A 23262-nucleotide genomic window follows, 5' to 3' on the forward strand; every position below is an offset into this window, starting at 1 on the left:
TTTATATTTCTTCTTACTTTTTAATCCACTTCTGCTTTTGGTACAAAAATTGCAGAGGCAGTTTTCCAAAAAACTGGCAAAAGGAAATCCAACCTTAGGGTAGGGTCATATACAGCGCATCCACAGAATATTTGGTGATGCAGATGCAGTCACAGAGCTACAGCAGAGTCAGCTCCCTGCAGCAGGAACTTCGCTCTGTGACTGCCAGCAGCACATCTGCACCTTCAAATACGCTTCAGATGTGCTGTGTGTGACCTTACCCTTAAAAGGGGTTATCCAGTGTGTGTGGGGGCGCGAGGGGTTTCACACATGAAAGTCTATGACATTTTTTTTTTCCAGTGGTGCCTCAAATGTCCTGCTCCGATCTCCAGCGCTCCTCTTCTGCTAAGAAATTACCGGCTGTAGCAATCTCCGGCCTTGGCCAGTAATTGGCTGAGGGGCAGTGTGAGACTATGGGCCCTGTCATTACTCTGGGCCTGGGTGTCCCCATTTCTGAGGGTAAAGAAGAGAGCAGCCTGGGATTAGCGTGGGACACCAGAGGCATCGCTAGGTAAGTAAAAGTTCCAGTTAATAATATTTCCCATCATTGTACTAATCAGCATAGTAATATAAAGTGCATGACTGAACTATGTAGTGAAGTTCACCAAAGTTTAGTTGAAAATATCTATTGGAAAACAAAGCTTACCGAATCAGACACTTTGGCAGATGCAGACTTCTTTCCATACACAGTGAAGTGGAAAGTCCTAGATACTGCAGGTGACGCTGCTGCATATTTCTAGAACATATAAATAACAATTAATTATGTAATAGCCTTTATTACCATCAGATATTGGAGTGCAAATGAAAATTTATAGAATAGAAATATGATGTCATTTTTTCCAGCGCATTATTAGAATAAACATAAATAGGAGGCCATCTTCTCTATTGATAGAGCAGAACTATTTCCATTGCGAGTAAAGGCAAACAACAGAACTGATGGTGGTGGATGTTGTTTGACACCAAAATGCAGTAGATGCAATGGCTTGGTCAGAATTGAGTCACTAGTCAACAAAAAAGGATCATTGGAAAAGGATCTGAACACCAGCCAATATTTCAGCCACCACAGAGCGATGTCACTAGAGGACAGAGTTGAGATATTTGTTGGTTATATGACACAGGGCTCTAGCAAGGAAAGTATAAGGGTATGTTCACATGTGCGTCTCCTGCTGCAGATTTTCTGAAGTCAATGGGTAGGAAAATCTGCAACAAAATAGACAGGTGAACGTACGTATCAAAGTCTTGGGCAAGGAATTCTTCAGAATGACAAAAAGTCCTGCAGATGAGAGTGAGAGGATGTAATAAGGCAGAATGAAAGTCACTGGATGAACAAAGAATACAAGTGGATTGGTAGACTTAGAACAGATCAGAGATGTACAACCCTGGCTAAATTATTGAATCATCACATATAGGAGCTGTTCACACAGTGCCCTACCTATGACAGATGTATTCAGTGGCATTTTTCACAGGTTTATTTGGGTGTTCTCCCTGACACTTACCACTGATTGTCCAAAGTACTAATTCTGCACACTACGCTTATAGGGGGAGATTTATCAAAACCTGTGCAGAAGAAAAGTTGCTGAGTGTCCCATAGCAACCAATCAGATTGCTTCTTTCATTTTATTTATTTATTTATTTTTTTTTAAAGGCCTGTGAAAAATAAAAGCAGTGATCTGATTGGTCGCTATGGACAACTTTTTCTCTGGACAGGTTTTCATAAATAAACCCATAGAGTGCAGTTTTTGGTTGGTAAGATCAAAGTTTATACAAAAGAACAACAATTGTTTTATATTTTCACAATGAAGTAGAAGATATGAAGACAGCGTTCATCCAGTTTGTATATAAAACTTACAATCCATAGAGGATAACTTTAGTGTGAATGTTCCGAAAAAACACAATTATGCCTGGTATATATAAAATTACTAAAAATATCTAATTTTATATAGATATTGTCTAGGTCTCTATGAACTTTGCAATGTATACATATGCAAACGGAAGTTACTCCTCATCATAATGATACTAGTGTACCACTTGATATCCTGGTAATATGTTGTCAACTACATTGATATAAAACTAAATAAGAAAGGCCTAATCATGTAACAACTATTATCTATAGATATATCATGACTCAGCTTAATCAATTATAACTAAAATCCATAGTGATATACTCACCTATATGATGGTAATAAAGAAAAAGAAGAAAGTGTGTCCCCAAGAGTCTGAAATAATAAGAATAAGGTAAATAAACAGTGTACAAATTGTTACCTACATTATGTCTCCTATGTTTATCTCTACTTTGAGAGGGGAGACATGCATATGTATATTGGTATTAATTATATGAGAACATTTCTAACACATACCTAACACGTATCTAATTATATGTATATTGTGGCAGTATGGCTGCTGAAGTGGCATGGATCAACTAGTGACTCTGTTTGGGACATATCTGCTATTTTAAGCTGACTCAAAAACGGGGGTTGTTGCGATTTTGAAATAGCACATATACCTAGAAAGAAGTCAGTAGATGACTCCATTCGCCATATAAGTAAATGGGGTCTGCTGCTACCGTTAAAAGTATATGTCAGCATCCCATTTCGGCGGGATATATCGTTGATATATAAAAAAAACAGTTTTTTCCTGGAATACCCCTTTAAAGGGGTACTCTGGTATAAGAGTTTCTTAGCCAGATGGCTAATGGAGCCGAAGAATGCAAAATGGCAGGAAGACAACCAAAGTTCCAGGCAAAGTTGAGGCTCAACAAAGGGCTATATTTTTGCAAGCTGAGAAGTTCAAGCCAGGCAAATCCTGTAGCAAGGTTCAAAGAGCATCCCTGTTTGGAATTCCAGAGGAAAAGGGGGTAAGTGCTGCTGCCAAGGAAAACCAACTGGAGTCTTGCAAGAGAGAGAAAAGTCTTTTTCCCAAGGGGCCATGTGTTTCTGATAATGGATTGGCAAGTCCTAAAGGGATGGATTCTTGGTGGAGTTGTTGCATAAGGTAACCCACCCTTAATAGCAGCAGGCTGCTCGTCAGTGGAAGAAGCCTAAGTTGCTAAGGCACCATGTTGTTGTTGCTAGGAGCGTGAGGCTGTTTCTACCGCACAGCAGAGTGAGACAAGTTGGAGGTGCAAGAGAGTCTGTGCACCTGATTGTCTTCTGGTAAGTAAGGGTAGGGTCACATGTACAGTATTTTGCTGCATATTTTCTGCAGCTGATTTTGCTACCCATTGAAGTCAATGGGTAGGAAATTTCGCAGCAGCACATGTAAATCCAACAAGACAAGGAATCAAGTCGGCACTACCACAAAAGTCCTAACAGAGATGCACATGCAACCTCAACCGTAAGTGCACTGCTACCGCAGCTGGAGAAAAGTCTGTGCGAGTGGTGCTCAGTTCTAAATTTGCAGTAACTTAATAGATCCGTACAGAGAAGAAGGAACGAACGGCTACTCACCCTAATCCACAGTGTCTTTATTCAATACATCAGGTGCAATAGACTAACAGGCACGATCACAGCAGGAGCTCCTGCTGTGATCGTGCCTGTTTGTCTATTGCACCTGATGTATTGAATAAAGACATCGTGGATTAGAGTGAGTAGCCGTTCGTTCCTTCTTCTCTGTACGGATCTAAAAGGCACATGTGACTCTACCCTAAAGAGAATTGCTAAAGTGAATTGCTACTGGATAGAAAACCCACTGTTGGTCAAGCTGCACTGTTGCCAGGAGGTACCAGGGGTCCAACCAGACATTTTACTATGTATGTAGACCCGAGAGAAGACAGCTAAGACTGTTCTAATTGACTTTCAAACATGTCTTGGGACTGTAAATCATTTGACTGTAAATCATCGAGGTAGAGTTCATACTTGGCAGAGACTTCCATTATTTCTGGCAGTTGTGGGAGGGGGTGAACATTCCAGATAATACTGAATCCTTTTCTTGGAAAAAGACCCTGCAAAAAGTGCTATACAGCTACCTAAATGGGAAATGCCAGAGGAGTTGCCCACATAAGTCCCTAGATTGATCATGGGCAGAGTTTTACTGACTGTGTAAATTGCAACCAAGAGGAGTCCAAACAGAGTCCAGAAACTATTCCATGTGAGGAGAGGAATCCTGAGGGTGGTGAGACTATCTTGATATCTGATGAGACTGTTCAGACTGCGCAGAATGGACTTGAAAAGGCTAATGAACTAAATGATAAAAATGTGTTGCATACAATAATGTCTGATGACAATGTTACACAGCATACTATGCATTTAACCCATTAAAATGTGACACAACCTGTGCAGGTGAATGATGTGTGTGGCACCAAGTTAGTTCAAATAAATGCAGAGTGTGAACTGACTTCTACAGAAACTGCAGATTAATCAGTAGAGAGGATTAGCTGAAGTGTGCCCCTAGAGGTCATGCATGATAATAACCAGTGCATTGCATGTTCTGTGGTTAAAAGCAGTGCAGAGAAGTGGGCTGCTGTTCAAGTCCCATGTGAGGCGAAGATGGTTGCTAGTGGCAACCAAATGTTGTCTGCCTCTGTGGGTTATAAAAAGGTGTGTTAGACGATTGATGAACACCGGTGAGTGTGTTGTATGTCAGGAGAGTTATCTACAAAGTTAAGGGACATGTGAGAAAGTATTGTGGTAAAAAGCCATATGAATGCTATGTTTATCATAAACATTTCACCCGGAGTGGTGCTGTGAAGAGGCTGGTGCTATGGAAACACAGTAAGAACGTGGCTGGATTTTACTGTCTGCAATATGCTGTAGGGATTGCAAGTGACAGTTCTGCCTACATGTTGCTCCAGAGGTCTCACAAAACAAAAGAAATGCCAAAAGGGCTCAGTGTGAACAAGATTGTAGACAAATGTCACAGGATTAAAGGAAGACTGTCAGATATTTTCTCCCGCACTATCCACAGTACTGGTGGATAGTGCAGGAGACGCTGATTAAAACGAGCCCTACCTTACCCGGATCCGCCCTGCCGTTCGCCCGCAATTGTAGTTTTATTCTATGTGTATATCTTGCTGTAACTGGCATGGGCGGGGCTTCTGCAGCTAACTGGCACTGACGTCAACGCCGCTTATGAATATTCATCCCCCTCCCTCCAGCTCTCCCTCTCTTCGCCGCTCCTAACTGGAGGGAGGGGGGGATGAATATTCATAAGCGGCGCTGAAGTCAGTGCCAGTTAGCTGCAGAAGCCCCGCCCTTGCCAGTTACAGCAAGATATACACATAGAATAAAACTACAATTGCGGGCGAACGGCCGGGCGGATCCGGGTAATGTAGGGCTCGTTTTAATCAGCGTCTCCCGCACTATCCACCAGTACTGTGGATAGTGCGGTAGAAAATATCTGACAGTTTTCCTTTAAACCTAGGTGTGCTGAGCCTGGTAGGGAGCCATGTGAATATGGCCTGAGTAAAAGAACCTCTGAAAACAAATGTAGTGCAAATGAGGATGGCTGTATTATGGGGAGGAGACAGGCAGACATGTCTAGTGGCAGTGTTCACACAATAAAAAAAAAACTAACAAAAAACAACCCTTTACTGTTGCAGAACCTCTGCACTCGCAAGTCCCAGAAGCTGTTCCTATGGGGAAGGTTCACATGACAGGTGACAAACAGGAACCAAAGGAAGTAAAGCAGGGTCACATACTGCCTGTCAAAAAGCATTTATGACTTGTTGAAACTGAAGAAAATGGTGACGTGGAAATATTAGAGCAAATGTGCTTCCAGTACATAAATGTACATGAAACAGTTAATACTAAAATTGTGCCTAAAACTGTGTTTTTGGAGATTAAAAGGGGCTGCGGTCAGCTTGTTGCCCTAAGTGGGTTGAGTCTTGGTAAAGACAATGAGCCAATGTCTGAAAGTAGCGTGGACCATACAGCTCCGGCCTCTGAGCTGGTAAATGAGTTCTCATATTGCCAAGGGTAACAAAACACAGGATTCCTATGATGAAACCCAAACTTTCTACAGTATTGAGGATTGTGTAGGTGCAGAGTGGTGCTCGGTATGTTGGATGCCTCCTGAAATAAAGCTGTTGTTGAAAACTGTGTATGCCAAGGTGTGAAAGTAGGGCATGGTTGCCCTGTGTTCTGGGAAGTCTGTGGAAAAAAAGAATTAAGTGAAGAAAGTGCAGTGCCGATCCAGAAAGATCCGGAGCAGCGGGAATGGTGTCCAGTAGAGATAGGAGTTTACATCCTGGATTAGGGGTAGAAACATGACACGTCCTATGGCCTTTGTCTGGGGGAAAGGATATGTGGTAGTATGGATGCGGGGGTGGAATGGATATTCCACTTAGAGTATGATCACACTGCAATCCTGCCCTCTTTAATCTTATCCATTGGTATTCCACCCAAAACAGGATTCTAAAGTATACTGTTAACAGTAGGTGCGGACCCCGTTCACTTCTATGGCCAAACTGAGTCACCACTAATGACTTAGTTAGGGACATATCCTCTTTCAAGCAGATACGTGATGGAGGGCTGTTGCGCTTTAGAAATTGCGCATACGTCTGGAAAGGAGTCACTGGGTGTTATGCTAGAATGGGATCTGCAGCATGTCAACAACCCATTTTCGGCCTGATGCCAAGGGATACAAGGCTTTTCTCCTGTTAAAGGGGTACTCCGTTTCAGAACATCTTATCCCCTATCTACAGGATATGTGTCTGATCATAGAGGGTCTGACCACTGGGACTTCCAACGATCACCTGCCCGGCACCCAGTCTCTTTCTCAGCTCTGTACAAGGATTACTGTCAACCACTTCACAAAGCGGTCAACACGCCCCTCCATGTAGCTCTATGGGAGAGCCGGAAATACAAAGCTCCTAAATGGAGGGGTGCGTCGGCCACCACTTTGTGAGGTAATTGACAATAACCCATGCACGGAGCAGAGTTTTTGTGTGGCCACTGTTTGCATTTGTGGATGAAGAATAAAGCTTGCTGAGGCCAGTTTAAATGTTGCAATTTTTTATATAGGCAACAACTTCTACGCAGTAGCTTATTTACCTTATTCTTATTATATCAGACATTTGTCACCACAGATTTTAGTTATAATTTACTTAACTATAGCTAATAGTTCTTAAATGGTTAGGCCTTTCTTACTTTTTTTTATATCAATGTGTTGACAGCATATTACCAGGATATCAAGTGATACACTAGTATCATTATGATGACGATGATTTCAAGACATTTGCATACAGTATGTACAGTATATATGGAAAAGTTCTAGACGTTGGGGGAGGGGGGGAATTTACCAATACTTGAAGTTTTGCATTGTTCATGTTTTTTTTCCCCACTAGGTACAACTCTTAAAGAGTACCTTTCATCAAAAAAAAGTTTACATATGTTATAAATTAATCAATAATTAACTACTCAACACAGCTCCCTGCCTGTCAATCAGACAGGCGGGAGTGAGCATGGCAGCTCTGTCCTCTGATGTTCCTCCAGTCTGTATGGCACGTGCAATGCCAAACAGAGAGGAGGAGACTCAGAGGCTGCCATCCCTACCGTGTGCTGAGGCTCTATGCTTGCTCCCGAAAGGGATTGCAGCATACAGGAAACGGGAAGAAAGGTGGAAGTGAGCCCTGGATGGCATCAGATGATGTCACCCCTGCCAGGCCATGCCCACTTCCTCCCTTCGCACACGGCAGGGAACTGAGCTGCTGAAGAGAACATGAATAAGGTAGTATATAGTGGGTTTGGAGTAAAAATAAGTACAGGAATAGAGTTAGTCAGAGTCAGGGACAGATGGGGAAAGGGATTAGGGAGGGTGTAGATGATGATAGGTACTCTTTAACACTTATTAATGTGTCTCACAGTAGCCAGAATTTGGGCGCATCTCAAGTTGTGGCGCATTGGACCAAAATCTCCCACTTACATTACTTGGTGCATCTTTACCTCCTAAAATGGAGCCTTGTGTCACTGTGTGTGGAAACTCCAGGAAGACACCAGCGGCCACATGTACCCTTTTTAACCCCTTAAGGACCGTGCCCATTTTTGACCTTAAGGACTGGGCCAATTGTTACTTTAGCATTTTCGGTTTTTCCTCCTCTCCTTTTAAAATACATAACTCCTACAGACCCATATAAAGGCTTGTTTTTTTTGCACGAACAATTGTACTTTGGAATGATGTCTTTCATTTTACCATAAAATGTACGGCGCAACCCAAAAAATATTATTTGCAGGCAGAAATTTATAAGAAAACTGCACTTTTGGGGGGTTTGGTTTTAGGCAGTGCACTTTATGGTAAAAATTATGGATTATCTTTATGCTATAGGTTAATGCAATTAAAACGATTCCCAATTCATATAGTTTTTCTATTATTGTACTATTTAAAAACAAAATTGGTATGCATAAAATTGTCATTTTTTGACCCCTATAAGAAAAAACTTATTTTTCCGTATAAAGGGATGTGAGGGTAATTTTTTTTGCCGTGATCTGTAGTTTTTATCAGTACTATTTTTGTTTTGATGGGACTTTTTGATCGCTTTTTATAAATTTTTTAAAATATATGATGTGATTAAAGGGGTACTCCGCCCCTAGACATCTTAGCCCCTATCCAAAGGATAGGGGATATGATGTCAGATCGCCGCGGTCTGCTGCTGGGGAGCCCTGGGATCCCCGCTGCGGCACCCCGCTCTCATTACAGCAGAGAGCGAGTTCGCTCTGTGCGTAATGACGGGCGATACGGGGGACGGAGCAGCGTGACGTCATGGCTCCGCCCCTCATGACATCACGGCCCGTCCCCTTAATGCAAGTCTATGGGAGGGGGCGTGACGACCGCCACGCCCCCTCACATAGACTTGTATTGAAAGGGGCAGACCATGATGTCACGAGGGGCGGAGCCGTGACGTAACGATGCTCCGGCCCCTGTACTGCCCATCATTACGTGCAGAGCGAACTCGCTCTGTGCTGTAATGAGAGCGCAGTGCCGCAGCGGGGATCCCAGGGATCCCCATCAGCAGGACCGCGGCGATCTGACATCTTATCCCCTATCCTTTGGATAGGGGATAAGATGTCTAGGGGCGGAGTACCCCTTTAAAAATAAGTATTTTTGGTGTTTGGTATTTTTTTACGTTTACCACACGGAATCATACATTATATTTTAATAGTAGGGATTTACGCATGCGCCAATGCCAATTAGGTTAATTTTTTTTCATTTTTTTTTTGTAAAATTGGAAAATTAAGGGGGATTTGATCTTTTATTAAAGGTTTTCAGAAACTTTTTTTAAATATTTTATTTTATACTTTTTAATATTATATTTTATACTTTATATACTTTTATTTGCAGTCATATTTTATTTTATCTTTTTGCTATTAGATTGCAGTTACTGTATAATGCTATGCCTATGGCATAGCATTACACAGTTAGATCGGCAATCCACTGATATAGCCTGGCTAAGCCACGCTACATCTTTGAATCAGCGATCAGGAGGCAGGTAAGGGGACCCTCCAGCGGTTCTGTGATCTCCACTGAGCAGCTGGCATCTTCCACTTTAGAAGCCGCGAACGCCCTTCATCCTTAACAGGTTAAAGGATTTCTAGAGACAAGATTTCCACAGAAAGGTTCAACTAGGTGCTAGTGTGTCCAGATATGACCCCATCTACAAGTACAGCCATAACAACAGTGGCAACCATGGTGGCAGAGGTAAATCCATCTCAAAAGCCACCTTGTAGTAATGAAAAAGTGTCTGACCAGCTCAGCAAGTTGGGTACAAAAAAAGGAAAAAAATTATTTTTCACACCAAGAAAACCAAAATATTATTGAGGAGGCATGTGTTGTAATTGAGAATTTTCCTATCTTAAGTGACGGAAAATTGGGATTTTATTAAAGACAAGACGCGAGTATTATGCTATTTAACTTCTTTACTGAAACTCAGCAGCCAATAAGTATTGTAAGTATTAACAGAAAAAAAGACTTTTTTATAATATAACAAAGGGTATGTGAACATGCAACCTAGGGTGCAACCTAGTATGAGGTCCCGTGCCATCAGCCAATCATACTGCATCACAGATAATAAAGGTGACCAACACACAGGTATCTCCCTTCTTCTTTGCAGCAATCATTAAGGTGATAGGAGGTACAGGAAGTTGATCACGAAGATAATGCAGGGAGAAATGGAAGTCAAATGAATGCAGGTCCCATGAGGTGACGTCAAAGTTGGTGTCCAACGGTGATTGGATCCTATTGTGGAGCTGTTGGAAGATTAGAAATATAGGACATGTTATAGGGATGGGTTTAGGGAGGGATAATACTTGCGTCTTGTCTTTAATAAAATCCCAATTTTCCGTCACTTAAGATAGGAAAATTCTCAATTTTATGGCAAGACAAGACGCTTCGTATTATGCTAGTTCAAAGCTTAATCGAAATAAACATAAAAGTAATAAACAATGAATCTTATCACAATAATAACATAGAAACATGAGATTCAGGTCTAAAGTAGAAGGTTTTGAAAGTAGAATCAGAGGACCAATTGGCCGCTTTCAATAGATCTGAAAGAGAAGCGCCGGATTGGAAAAGTTTGGTGGAGACTGCACTTCTGGTAGAATGAGCTGTAAATTTGGAAATGTCAATACCAGCAAGGTGCATGGTTTGTTTAACCCATCTAGCAAGAGTGGGGGAGGAAACTGGAGCGTGAGGTTTACAAAAGGAGATTAATAGTTGGGAGGAAGATGGACTCCGAAGAGATTCAGTTCGGGATTCATAATAATGAAGACAACGTACAACACAAAGTTTTTCGTTATCCGGAAACGAAGGGTAAAAAACAGAATGGAGATTTGTTTTAGTACGCCGATATACCGAGAAAACAACACCTTGAGGTGTAAACTGTCTGCGAGATATATCTAATGATTTAACATCAGAAACCCTTTTGACGGAGATGAGGCATAAAAGGGTAGTGAGTTTAAAGGATAGGAATTTTAATGATAAATTATCATTATCATCCCAGGAAATAAACATATCAAGCACGACTGTTACATTCCAAGTAGTATTATATTTAGGAAGAGGAGGCCTACGAAAACGTATACCTTTTAGAAGTTGGCAAACTAAAGGGTGTCTACCCACAGGGATGGAATCTATAGGAAGGTGTTTAGAGGAGATTGATGAGCGATAGAGATTAATTGTTCTGTAGGCTTTACCAGCATCGAATGATTCTGATAAGAAATTTAAGATATGTTCGTAAGGGATCCAAGTGTCGTTGATCGCACCAATGAGACCAAAGTCTCCAGGCTGATCCGTAAGCTGACTTGGTACCCGGGGCCCATGCATCTGAAAGGATGTCTTGAGTTGATTTTGAAAACTGGAAGTCAGATATTGGTGACCCGAAATCATCCAAGCCACCAGAGGTAGATGGCCCGCTAAAATCAGAGGGTGGTAGTTCCCTTGAGGATCTAAGAGGAGATCGTGAGAGGAAGGAAGGAGACGGGGAAGGTCTATGAGCAGGTGTAAGATTTGGGGAAACCACGATTGAGTTGGCCAGAGTGGCGTTACAAGAACTAGCGTGGCTTTCTGGATCGAGGTTTGAAAAAGAACTCGTGGAATTAGATTGAATGGAGGAAAAGCATACAGGGTTTTCTGAGGCCAGGATTGCAGGAAGGCGTCCACCCCTAGAGCTTCTGGATCTGGACGCCAACTGAAAAACAGAGGTAACTGGGTGTTCAAACGGGAAGCAAAGAGATCTATGTGAAGAGGACCCCATAAAGAATTGATTGATTGAAAGATCGGAATAAGAAGTTTCCAATTGCTGGAGTCCGTGAGATAGCGTGAATACCAATCCGCTACTGCATTGGAAATCCCTGGTAAGTATTCTGCTTTCAGAATGATGTTTTTGTCCAAACAGAAATGCCAAAAATCTTTGGCAAAGTCTGCAAGAATTTTGGAATTCGTACCTCCCAGGTGGTTGATGTATTGGACAGCAGAAATGTTGTCCATACGAAGGAGGATACAACAATGGGAGGAATTTTTTGCAAAACTCTTCAAAGCAAAAAATCCTGCTAGAAGTTCCAGGCAATTTATGTGTAGTTGAGATTCTGTCTGGGACCATTTCCCTCCAGTGGAGAGAGAACCGCAGCGAGCTCCCCATCCGGAAAGACTCGCATCGGATTCTATAATGATGTCCGGATTCGGGTGGAAAATTGCTTTTCCATTCCAGGACTCTATGTGAGTGAGCCACCAGAGGAGTTCTTCTCTGGCTTCTGGAGATAGGGGAATTTTGTCGGAGTAACCCAGACCTTCCCTTAAATGACGAATCTTTAAATGTTGAAGAGCCCTGTAGTGAAGGGGAGCCGGGAAAATGGCCTGAATTGAGGCTGATAAGAGGCCTACAATCCGAGCAATCGTTCTCAAAGAAATTATATCTTTGCGGAGAATTTCTTTTATCTCCTTCCGAATGGTTTTTAATCTCCTTGAAGGAAGACTTAGAGTGGTCAACTGAGTGTTGATCATGAAGCCTAAAAACTCTAGGTTCTGAGAAGGGATTAGGATTGATTTCTTGTAGTTTATCAGAAAACCTAGATGAATAAGAAGAGATAGGGTCCAGTTCAAGTGGAGCAAAAGTAACTCTTTTGATTGGGCCATAAGGAGAATGTCGTCTAGATAGATGATAAGACGAACTCCTCGACTTCTGAGAGAAGCTACTACTGGCTTCAGTAGTTTTGTAAAGCACCAAGGGGCTGATGATAGGCCGAAAGGAAGGCAAGTAAACTGCCATTTTTGGTTTTCCCAAAGAAATTGTAGGAAAATCTGAAAGGAAGGATGAATTGGAACAGTGAGATATGCCTCTTTTAAGTCTATTTTCACAAGCCAATCCTGTTGTAATAGGATGTCTCTTAGTAGATGTATGCCCTCCATTTTGAAGTGGCGATAGATAACTAGATTGTTCAAGAGTTTCAAGTTGATCACTGGTCTGTGACCTCCATCTTTCTTTTCACCAGAAAAAGATTGCTGATAAAACCTGATGATTGGAATGGAACCGGAATAATTGCCTGTTTGGCAAATAATTCTCTGATTTCTTGATCTATAAGAGTTTTGTCTGTTTGAGAGAAGTGAATCGGATGTGGTAAGTGGGTTTGTATTGGTGGAGAGACAAATTCTATTTGATAGCCCTGGACCGTGTTTAGGATCCAGGAGTCGGACGTAATCGTAGTCCAATTGTGGGAAAAATACAGGAGTCTTCCCCCCCAGCGGAATATTTTGGGAAGAAGACTGAGGTAGGCTTACCTGTGGGAGGTCTTGAACGAGGGATTCCTCTGTGACCTCTGGCCCTCCATGGTCTGCCCCTGTATGGGAAGAAGGGGGGAGGGGGGGCGGAGGAATGGCCTGAGGATTGTGATGTATGGGAGTAGGAGCCTCTGTGATATTGATTTTGGGATGAACGGCCGGAAAAGCGGCCCCGACCTCTTCCGGCCTTCCCAAAAACCCGTTGGGAAAAAACTTTTTTCAATGATACTTGAGCCTTATTCAGGGATGAGAATAGGCCGACATATTTATTTAGCTCTTTAATAAAATCATCACCAAAGAGCATGCCTTTGGTAGGATTTGGTGGTTCTACCGTGGCCAAATTGGTTAGTTGGGGATCTATTTTTAATAGGATGGAGCATTTACGCTCGTTGGAGAGGGAAGCGTTAGCATTCCCAAAAATACATATGGCCCTTTGGGCCCACCCTTTAAGGGTTTCGGGATCCACCGTCGTATCAGAAGTAGATGCCTCTTCTGCCAAATTTAGAATTTTTGTCAGAGGACCCAATAGGTCCATTAACTTGTCCTGACAGGACTTGAAACTTCTATCCACTCCCTTTTTTGGATTGTTACCTGTTTTAAACAGAAATTTAGCAATGAGTGGATCTAGTTCTGGGGTATGAGAGGCATTATTTGGCAGAGTTGGTCTGGGACATTCTGCCTTTAATTTATTACGTGATGGTTTGTCAAGTGGTTTATTGGCCCACAATGAAATAAATTCGGCTACCTTTTCTTTTGGAAGCCATTCCCCAGAACGTGGATGACATATCAATACTGGGTCAAAATATGCGTCACCCGACTCAGTTAACTTAGTTTCTTCCTGACTGCCAGGGTCGTCATGATTGGGATCACTGTCCTCCGAAACATATAGTATCTCCTCAATGTCCTCAATGTCCGAGTCAGCCGACTCATCGGAGGAGGATACCCTGAAGGAGTTTGGTTTGGCCCTGAAGCCTGATTTCTTAACCCTATTGGATTGAGCTTCCTCACGGGTTGAGGGTAAATCTTGTGGTTTAGAACCACTAGAGTTAGAATAATGGGTAGATTCTATAGTTTGAGAATGTAATGAATCTTGGCGTACTCCTGAGGTATTTTTATTTTGTTTAGAGGAGTAAGGGCCGTCATTAGAATGGCGTCTCTTGGACTTTGCCTTACCTGGCCCCTTAAGTCCCTTAGCCAATTGGGACACTGACTCTTCTGGGGACCAGAATTGGTCCGAAGGAGTTAGGGGAGGTAAAGAACCCACATTGGTTGAATTAGAGCGGGCTATGGCCAGAGATACTGATTTATCAATAGAGCCCTGTAGGGCAGAGACTGCGGATTGTACCGCTGTATTAATGGACTTGGCAATAGAAGCGTCCACCAGAGATTGCAAATTTTCTGGAAGGACATTTTCAGTGGATACATTTTTATTTTCCTCAGACATTCTGAAATGATAAGTGGATAGGGACACAAAAGGGGTATCTGAAGGAATAAAATTAAGGAATAATACTTATACACACATAATTAAATTAATTACAAAATAATTAATTAAAGATATATGAAAGAATTCACTGAAATGAAATAAATGAAGAAATATATGAAGAGATATACACTGAAAACAGCCACCGGGTGGCAGTATAAGTTAAGAAATGAAGTAAATTATTATTTTTTTAAAAGAGAAGAATACATGAATGAACTTTTGTGAAGAGAAGATTTGTGAGGAGAAATTATGCGTCCTTCGGGTTCCGTCACTCTGAGGAGAATGACGAAATCCCGAGGACGCTAGACAGAGGACGACCTCTCTGTCAGCAAGTCTCGCGAGACTTGCGCAAGCGCCGGAGAAGTATAGGAGCGCGCGAGTTGCGACAATGGCGATTATGGCGCTGAAGAGAGAGACAGGAACAAGGTGAGGGGATAAGAGGGATACGGAGAGGTAACGGATACCGGAATAATCGGGTAAAACTGGGAATAACGAGCAGAATATGCTGAATGAAGGATAAAGAACCGTAGTGGAAGTATATATACAAAATTTTATACAGAAGGTGTAAATGTAGGGGATAAAGGTGTGAATAATAGAGGAAAGGACAATTTATTAATAGTTAATTAATGAGAATAAATAAATGACCATAAAATGAGTAAATTTTGTGAGAGAAAATTATACTTATCTAGTCACTCTGCTGAGCAGCAAAGAAGAAGGGAGATACCTGTGTGTTGGTCACCTTTATTATCTGTGATGCAGTATGATTGGCTGATGGCACGGGACCTCATACTAGGTTGCACCCTAGGTTGCATGTTCACATACCCTTTGTTATATTATAAAAAAGTCTTTTTTCTGTTAATACTTACAATACTTATTGGCTGCTGAGTTTCAGTAAAGAAGTTAAATAGCATAATACGAAGCGTCTTGTCTTGCCATAAAATCTCTGATTATGAGGGCAGTCAGCAGTACGAACACAAGGACATTGCCTGTTCCTTATAGACAGCAATGCATTCTGCACAATACCATGTTCTTTTCGAGGGCAGCTAGCACTAGGACCACATGGACATTTGTCGGTCCCAATAGACAGTAGTGTTGAGCGGCATAGGCCATATTCGAATTCGCGAATATTCGCGAATATATGGACGAATATTCGTCATATATTCGCGAATATTCGCATATTCGTTATATTCTCATTTTATTTTCGCATATGCGAATATTCATGTATGCGAAAATTAACATATGTGAATATTAGCATATACAAGATTATCATGTGCGAACATTCGCATATGCGAAAATTCACATATGCAAATTTTCGCATATGCGAATTTTCGCACGCCAGTCTCACACAGTAGTATTACAGCCTTCTTTACACCACACAAGCTGGAAGCAGAGAGGGGTGATCACTGTGATGTGTACTGTGAAAAAAAAAAAAAATATAAAAATAAAAAAAAAACGAATATTCGTAATTACGAATATATAGCGCTATATTCGCGAAATTCGCGAATTCGCGAATATGCAATATTCGCGAATAATATTCGAATTGCGAATATTCGTGAGCAACACTAATAGACAGCAATGTATTAAAGAAATAAGAACAAAAACATTTTTTGGCATAACTTACCAGTGATAGACACTGCGAGGCACAGTGTGGATAGCAGATGGTTACTATTCCTGTCAATGAGATTTCACAGCAGAATTTCTGCTGAAAGAATGAACGGGGGAATTCCGCACAGCCAATGGGGACAGCGCTGGTGGCACTTGCTACATTCCCTTACTGGCCCTTACTAGCAAATATGATGGAAGTTCATACTGGCTTATACTTGACATCTCTATCTGAGCAGTGGGAAGCATTAGGAGTGGGGGACCCTGAAACTTCCATGACTTCAATAGGAGCTTTAGGGCTGAAAAGAAGCAACATGACATGGGAGTAGGGTATAGAGCAGTGACACTGAGCTGTTTTGGATGCAAAAACCTGTATATACAGGTGTGTGTGAATACCCTTTGCTGCTCCTGCTCTGGCTTTTATGATGCCTTATCTCTTTAAGAAATGAGCTTTACTTATTATAAACAATATTCTACATCTGACTGGTGTTAAAGGGGTATTCCAGTTAACTTTTTTCATATCAACTGGCTTCAAAAAGTTAAAAAGATTTGTAAATTACTTCTATAAAAAAATCTAAATCCTTCCAGTACTTATCAGCTGCTGAAGTTGAGTTGTTCTTTTCTGTCTAACAACAGTGTTCTCTGCTGACACCTCTGACTGTCTCAGGAACTGTCCAGAGCATGAGAGGTTTGCTATGGAGATTTGCTCCTACTCTGGACAATTCCTGACAGACAGAGGTGCAGAGAGCACTGTTGTCAGACAAAAAAAAAAACTCAACTTCAGCAGCTGATAAATATGGGAAGGGATAAGATTTTTTAATAGAAGTAATTTACAAATCTGTTAAACTTTCTGGAGCCAGTTGATTAAAAAAATAAAAATTTAATGTTTTTAACTAAAATACCCCTTTTAGACAGATCAGCTTTGCAGGATTGAACCTTGTCATGGACCAGTTTTTTGTTTGTTTGTTTTTATTTATATTATAAAATGTTCCATCAGATCTGGACGTTTTGCTGACCACATCACTAAGTTGATATACCTTTCCTGAAAAAAAATCTAATTTTTTTTGGCAGGATGCATGGTCATCTTAAATGATTCCATAATCAAGTTCCCTATCAAAGAAATTAGAAAAATTGCCAAAATGTCTATTTACACATGTGTATTCACTGTCATAAGGTGAAGTGTCATTTCAAAAGGAAAACAGCTAAATTAATGGGCGACACATTCAAAAACTTGCTTGTACCATTGCACCAGATTTTTAACAGGAACTTAAGCTGTTTAAGTATCTGAGGCATCTTAAACTGTGTGCTCCGTCTACTCAATCTCTGAAGGAACATAGTTAAGGACTAGTGTTTTTTTTTTTGTGCAGTCTTTAGAAAGTTTGGTGCAATTTATATTATGCCACCTTTTCTGAGGCCACGTTTATTAAAAAGAAATTGGCGCACATGGTACAAACAAGTCAAAATTCGTTTGAAAATGTGTACTGTGCCATTTTTTTTTTCAATAATTCTGGTGCAGTTTAACCCCATAAGGATCCAGCCCATTTATACCTTAAAGAGTACCTGTCATCAACAAAAACTTTTAATATGTTGTTCATAATCAATGAAGAGATATTGTAATATATCTTCATTAAAAAATATTAATATTTATACCAGTTTTTTCATTTTATACTTTTGGCCACTAGGGGTCTCTCTTCTATGCCTGGTCTGCAGGCAGCTTCCTATGCTTTTCATAGTAAGTGTACAGCTTTTAGGACTAATGCTGAAAGGGTTCTGGTCCTTCCACCGGAAGTTCAGTACTCTCAGCTCAGGACTCGCTCCCAGCCTGTGAGCTGAGAGTACTGAACTTCCGGTGGAAGGACCAGAACCCTTTCAGCATTAGTTAACCCTAGTTAAAGTTGGATATGTAAATGAAAAAAAATTTTTTTCACTAAAATGCTGTTTTTTCCCTAAATTTTACATTTTTACAAGGGTTAATAGGAAAAAATTACCCCCCAAATTTGTAACCACATTTCTTCTGAGTATGGAAATACCCCCTGTGTGGACGTCAAGTGCTCTGCTGGCGCACTACAATGCTAAGAGGAGGAGCGCCATTGAGCTTTTGGAAAGAGAATTCGTTTGGAATGGAAGTCAGGGGCCATGTGTGTTTACAAAGCCCCCCATGGTGCCAGAACAGTGGACCCCCACACATGTGACCCTTTTTGGAAACTACACCCCTCACAGAATTTAATAAGGGGTGCAGTGAGTATTTACACCCCACTGGTGTTTGACATATCTTTTGAACAGTGGGCTGTGCAAATGAAAAATACAATTTTTCATTTTTACGGACCACTATTCCAAAAATCTGTCAGACACCTGTGGGGTGTAAATGCTCACTGCACCCCTTATTACATTAGATGAGGGGTGTAGTTTCCAAAATAGGGTCACATGTGGGGGGGGGGGGTGTCCATTGTTCTGGCACTATGAGGGCTTTGTAAACAAACGTGGACTTAAATTCCGGGCAAATTTTCTCTTCAAATCCCAATGGCACTCCTTCTCTTCTGAGCATTGTAGTGTGCCCGCAGAGCACTCTAGATCCACATATGGGGTATGTTCTTACTCAGAAGAAATGGGGTTACAAATTTTGGGGGGCTTTTTTCCTATTTTCCCTTATGAAAATGAAAAATTTAGGGTAACACCAGCATTTTAGTGAAAAAAAAAATGTTTCTTCATTTTCCCATACAACTTTAATGAAAATTCGTCAAACACCTGTGGGGTGTTAAGGCTCACTATACCCCTTGTTACATTCCGTGAGGGATGTAGTTTCCAAAATGGGGTCACATTTATTTTTTTGTGTTTATGTCAAAACCGCTGTAAAATCAGCCACCTCTGTGCAAATCACCAATTTAGGCCTCAAGTGTACATGGTGCGCTCTCACTCTTGAGACTTGTTGTGCACCCGCAGAGCATTTTACACCCACATATGGGGTATTTCCATATGGGGCAACACCAGCATGTTAGTGTAACTTTTTTTTTTTTTACACTAACAGGCTGGTGTAGCCTCCAACTTTTCCTTTTCATAAGGGGTAAAAGGAGAGAAAGCCCCCCAAAATTTGTAGTGCATTTTCTCCTGAGTACGGAAATAACCCATATGTGGCCCTAAACTGTTTCCTTGAAATACAACAGGGCTCCAAAGTGAGAGAGCGCCATGCGCATTTGAGGACTACATTAGGGATTGCATAGGGGTGGACATAGGGGTATTCTACGCCAGTGATTCCCAAACAGGGTGCCTCCAGCTGTTGCTAAACTCCCAGCATGCCTGGACAGTCAGTGGCTGTCCAGAAATGCTGGTAGTTGTTGTTTTGCAACAGCTGGAGGCTTTGTTTTGGAGACACTGCCGTACAATACGTTTTTTATTTTTATGGGGGGGGGGGGGGGGACAGTGTAAGGGGTGTATATGTAGTGTTTTAGCCTTTTATTATGTGTTAGTGTAGTGTTTTTAGGGTACATTCACACTGGCGTGTTCCGGTGAGTTTCCCGCTAGGAGTTTGCGCTGCGGCGAAAAATTTGCCGCAGCCCAAACTTGAAGCAGGAAACTTACTGTAAACCTGCCCGTGTGAATGTACCCTGTACGTTCACATGGGGGGGGGGGGGGGGGGAAACCTCCAGCTGTTTCAAAACTACAAACTACAACTCCATGTACTGACAGACTGTGCATGCTGGGAGTTGTAGTTTTGCAACAGCTGGAGGCACACTGGTTGGAAAACACTGGTTCTGTTACCTAACTCAGTATTTCCCAACCAGTGTGCCTCCAGCTGTTGCAAAACTACAACTCCCAGCATGTACTGATCGCCAAAGGGCATGCTGGGAGTTGGAGTTGCATACCTCCAGCTGTTGCATAACTACAACTGCCAGCATGCTGTTTGGGCATGCTGGGATTTGCAGTTTTGCAACATCTGGAGGGCTACAGTTTAGAGACCACTGCACAGTGATCTCCAAACTGTGGCCCTCCAGATGTTGAAAAACTACAAATCCCAGAATTCCCAGACAACAAACTGCTGTGTGGGCATGCTGGGAGTTGTAGTTTTGCAAGATCTAGAGGGCAACAGTTAAGAGATCACTGCACAGTGATCTCCAAACTGTGACCCTCCAGCTGTTGCAAAACTACAAATCCCAGCATGCCCACACAGCAAACAGCTGTCTGGGCATGCTGGGAGTTATAGTTTTGCAACATCTGGAGGGCTACAGTTTAGAGACCATTGTATAGTGGTCTCAGACTGTAGCCCTCCAGATGGTACTAGGCAACTCACCGGCTTCCGTAGGATCCAGGGAGCCAGCCGCACAACATCGCCGCCTGCCGATCACCGTCGCCCGCAGCCTCCGGATGGGTAAGTGGATCTTCTGCCGTCGGTCCTCTTCGGTTTCCCCGTACTGCCCGGCCTATTGTGGGTGGGCAGAACGGGGAAACAGAAAGTTAACCCCCCCGCCCCCGATCTGCTATTGGTCGTCACTTCTGGCGACCAATAGCAGGGATAGGAGGGGTGGCACCCCTGCCACCTCACTCCTATGCCTTCAGGGGGACCGTGGGTGTTTTAGACAACCACGATCCCCCTTATATTCCGGGTCACCATAGACCCGTATGACCCGGAATCGGCGCAAATCGCAAGTGTGGATTCACCTGCGATTTGCGTCAATCGCCGGTCTGATGACCCCCTGGGTATTTTCGCGGGGTGCCTGCTGATATAGTTATCAGCAGTCACCCCGGTCCGGTCCCAACCCAGCACACGGCGGGGACCGAAATTCTCACAGGCGTATGGATACGCCCTGGGTCCTTAAGTACCAGGAAGCCCTAGGTCCTTAAGGGGTTAAACACAAAAAAGACTAGGTTCATAGAAATACAATGGTAGTCAGCTCACCGTAGTCCTTTGCAAGGGCATGAAGCCTCCAATAGTAGAATTTTAAGAACAAGCGCCAGCAGTAAAATAACTTCTCTTTTATTGAAAAAACAGATAATGGTAAATCTCAAGTACATCAATGGCAATATGGAACTCAGGAAATGCTCTGCATAACGTGTTTCAGGTCATTTGACCTTTCCTCAGATACATGATTGGTGGAGAGGTGTGAGAATATATAGGGCCGAAGGAAAAAGATGCATAAATTGCAGAAGGGGAATTAACCTCATATATGCTAAGGCCTATTCCACCTGTCCACCAGTATCATAATTTATATAATAATATGACACCATGTCCAAAAACAAAAGGACAATAAGAACCATATGCTAATGAACACACCAAATTTACATATAAATATTCTCACACCTCTTCACCACCAATCATGCATCTGAGGAAAGTTCACATGACCTGAAATTGTGTCATGCAGAGCATTTCCTGAGTTCCAACTTGCCATTGATGTACCCGAGATCTTCCATTGTCTCTTGTTTTATCTGGATATTTCAATAGAGGAGAGGTTATTTTACCGCTTGCACTTGTTCTCCTCCTCAAAGACTTCGAAAACTGGACGGAACAGAGTGATGCAGCTCTGGAAATATTTGACATGGATCAAGCATCTCAGGATATCAAAATAAAAATGCATTTGAACTCTTTGGAAAAGCTGCTCGTGAAAGAAACCAAATTGTGGTGGGAAGTTACGACAATGGAAACGTATATTACTAAAAAGCTCATTCCAAGAGGCTTACGCCTGAAAAAAAATCCTACCACTGACAACGACGAGTTGCAAAAAGCATGGAACGATGCCCTAAGTGAATGTTCTTTTAAATTAATGAACATCCTGATCATCTCGGAAAGAGACTCTCTATCGCAAGTGAAAACCGACATTAAAAAAACTCAAGAATTACTGTTTCCGCATGTCAATGCACCCCTTGTGTGTGAACATGACGCCAAATTAAAAGCTAACATTACTAAGTTGGAACAAATTATAAAGGACACTAAAAAGATCAAGTTCCAGAGAGACCTGCATGACTTCCAGAGAGATAAAGTATACGCATGGGGTGTGTGGGACAAGTTTTTCCCATCCAAGTCTATTCTAAAAAGAGGGGACATCTCTACCAAGTCACAAAGGAGTTTTCATTCCAAACAGCGGAATCAACATGTCACATTCAGCTCAGCTGAATCGGAAACGTCTGACACCCAGTCTGATGGTTCGGATATCTCTAATTTTTCAGAAAGCAGGACCAACCAATCCATCTACGGATGGCAGATGGGCGAAAAAGGAGGCATGGGGGGGCATAAACACCGCTCCAAGAAGATCGGCAAAGGAGAACGAGAGACGTTACAAATAAGCAAGTCTTTTGATGTTATTTCATTGTCTCCACTTACATTAAATGCTTGCCATAGATCCGTTTTGGCGAAAGGACTTGGCTTTTTCCCTACTTCCTACTTTAATGTCTATAATACCATCCTGGACATTAATAAGTTTGTCAGAAAAAATGTTTATACTATGGAAGAAATGGACTCTAATAGGACTGTGCATCCAGAAACTAATGTGTTTTTTTCTTTTCAGGAACAAAACACATTGTGTAATCTCATGTGTATTGATTTTGAAACACTGAGACACCATAACCCTGTGTCGGTGTCTCCCTCTTTCAAAACCAAGAATACGGATTTTTATCCTGTTCAGTCTAGGAGTCCAGTCATGGATACGTTCCAAGAACTGGTCATGAAGAAGTTAAAGGGGTACTCCAGGCCTAAGACATCTTATCCCGCCGCTGGGGACCCCCGCAATCTTTCATGCAGCACCCCGCTATCATCAGCCTCCGGAGCAAACATCGCACCGGGTCTGATGAATCACGATCACGGGGCCGGAGTATGTTCGCTCCGGAGGCTGATGATAGCAAGGTGAAAGACTGCATGAAAGACTGCAGGGGTCCTCAGCGGCGGGACCCACGCGATCAGGCAGCTTATCCCTTATCCTTACCCCTTTGAGTTGGAACACAGTAGTGCTCATACC

At 42.1% G+C, this 23262-nt stretch overlaps 1 protein-coding gene across 1 annotated transcript in view; it reads right to left on the bottom strand.

Annotated features, from left to right (window-relative positions):
* Positions 1–23262, bottom strand: part of LOC130273629 (succinate dehydrogenase [ubiquinone] flavoprotein subunit B, mitochondrial) — a 189086-nt gene that overhangs the window by 151181 nt on the left and 14643 nt on the right. Inside the window, exon 2 of the mRNA XM_056520747.1 lies at positions 686–775. Coding sequence (XP_056376722.1) covers positions 686–775 — 90 coding nt within the window. The remainder of the gene's footprint in view (positions 1–685; positions 776–23262) is intronic.

This window comes from Hyla sarda, chromosome 5 (genome assembly GCF_029499605.1).
Source record: "Hyla sarda isolate aHylSar1 chromosome 5, aHylSar1.hap1, whole genome shotgun sequence".
Classification (NCBI taxonomy): Eukaryota; Metazoa; Chordata; class Amphibia; order Anura; family Hylidae; genus Hyla; species Hyla sarda.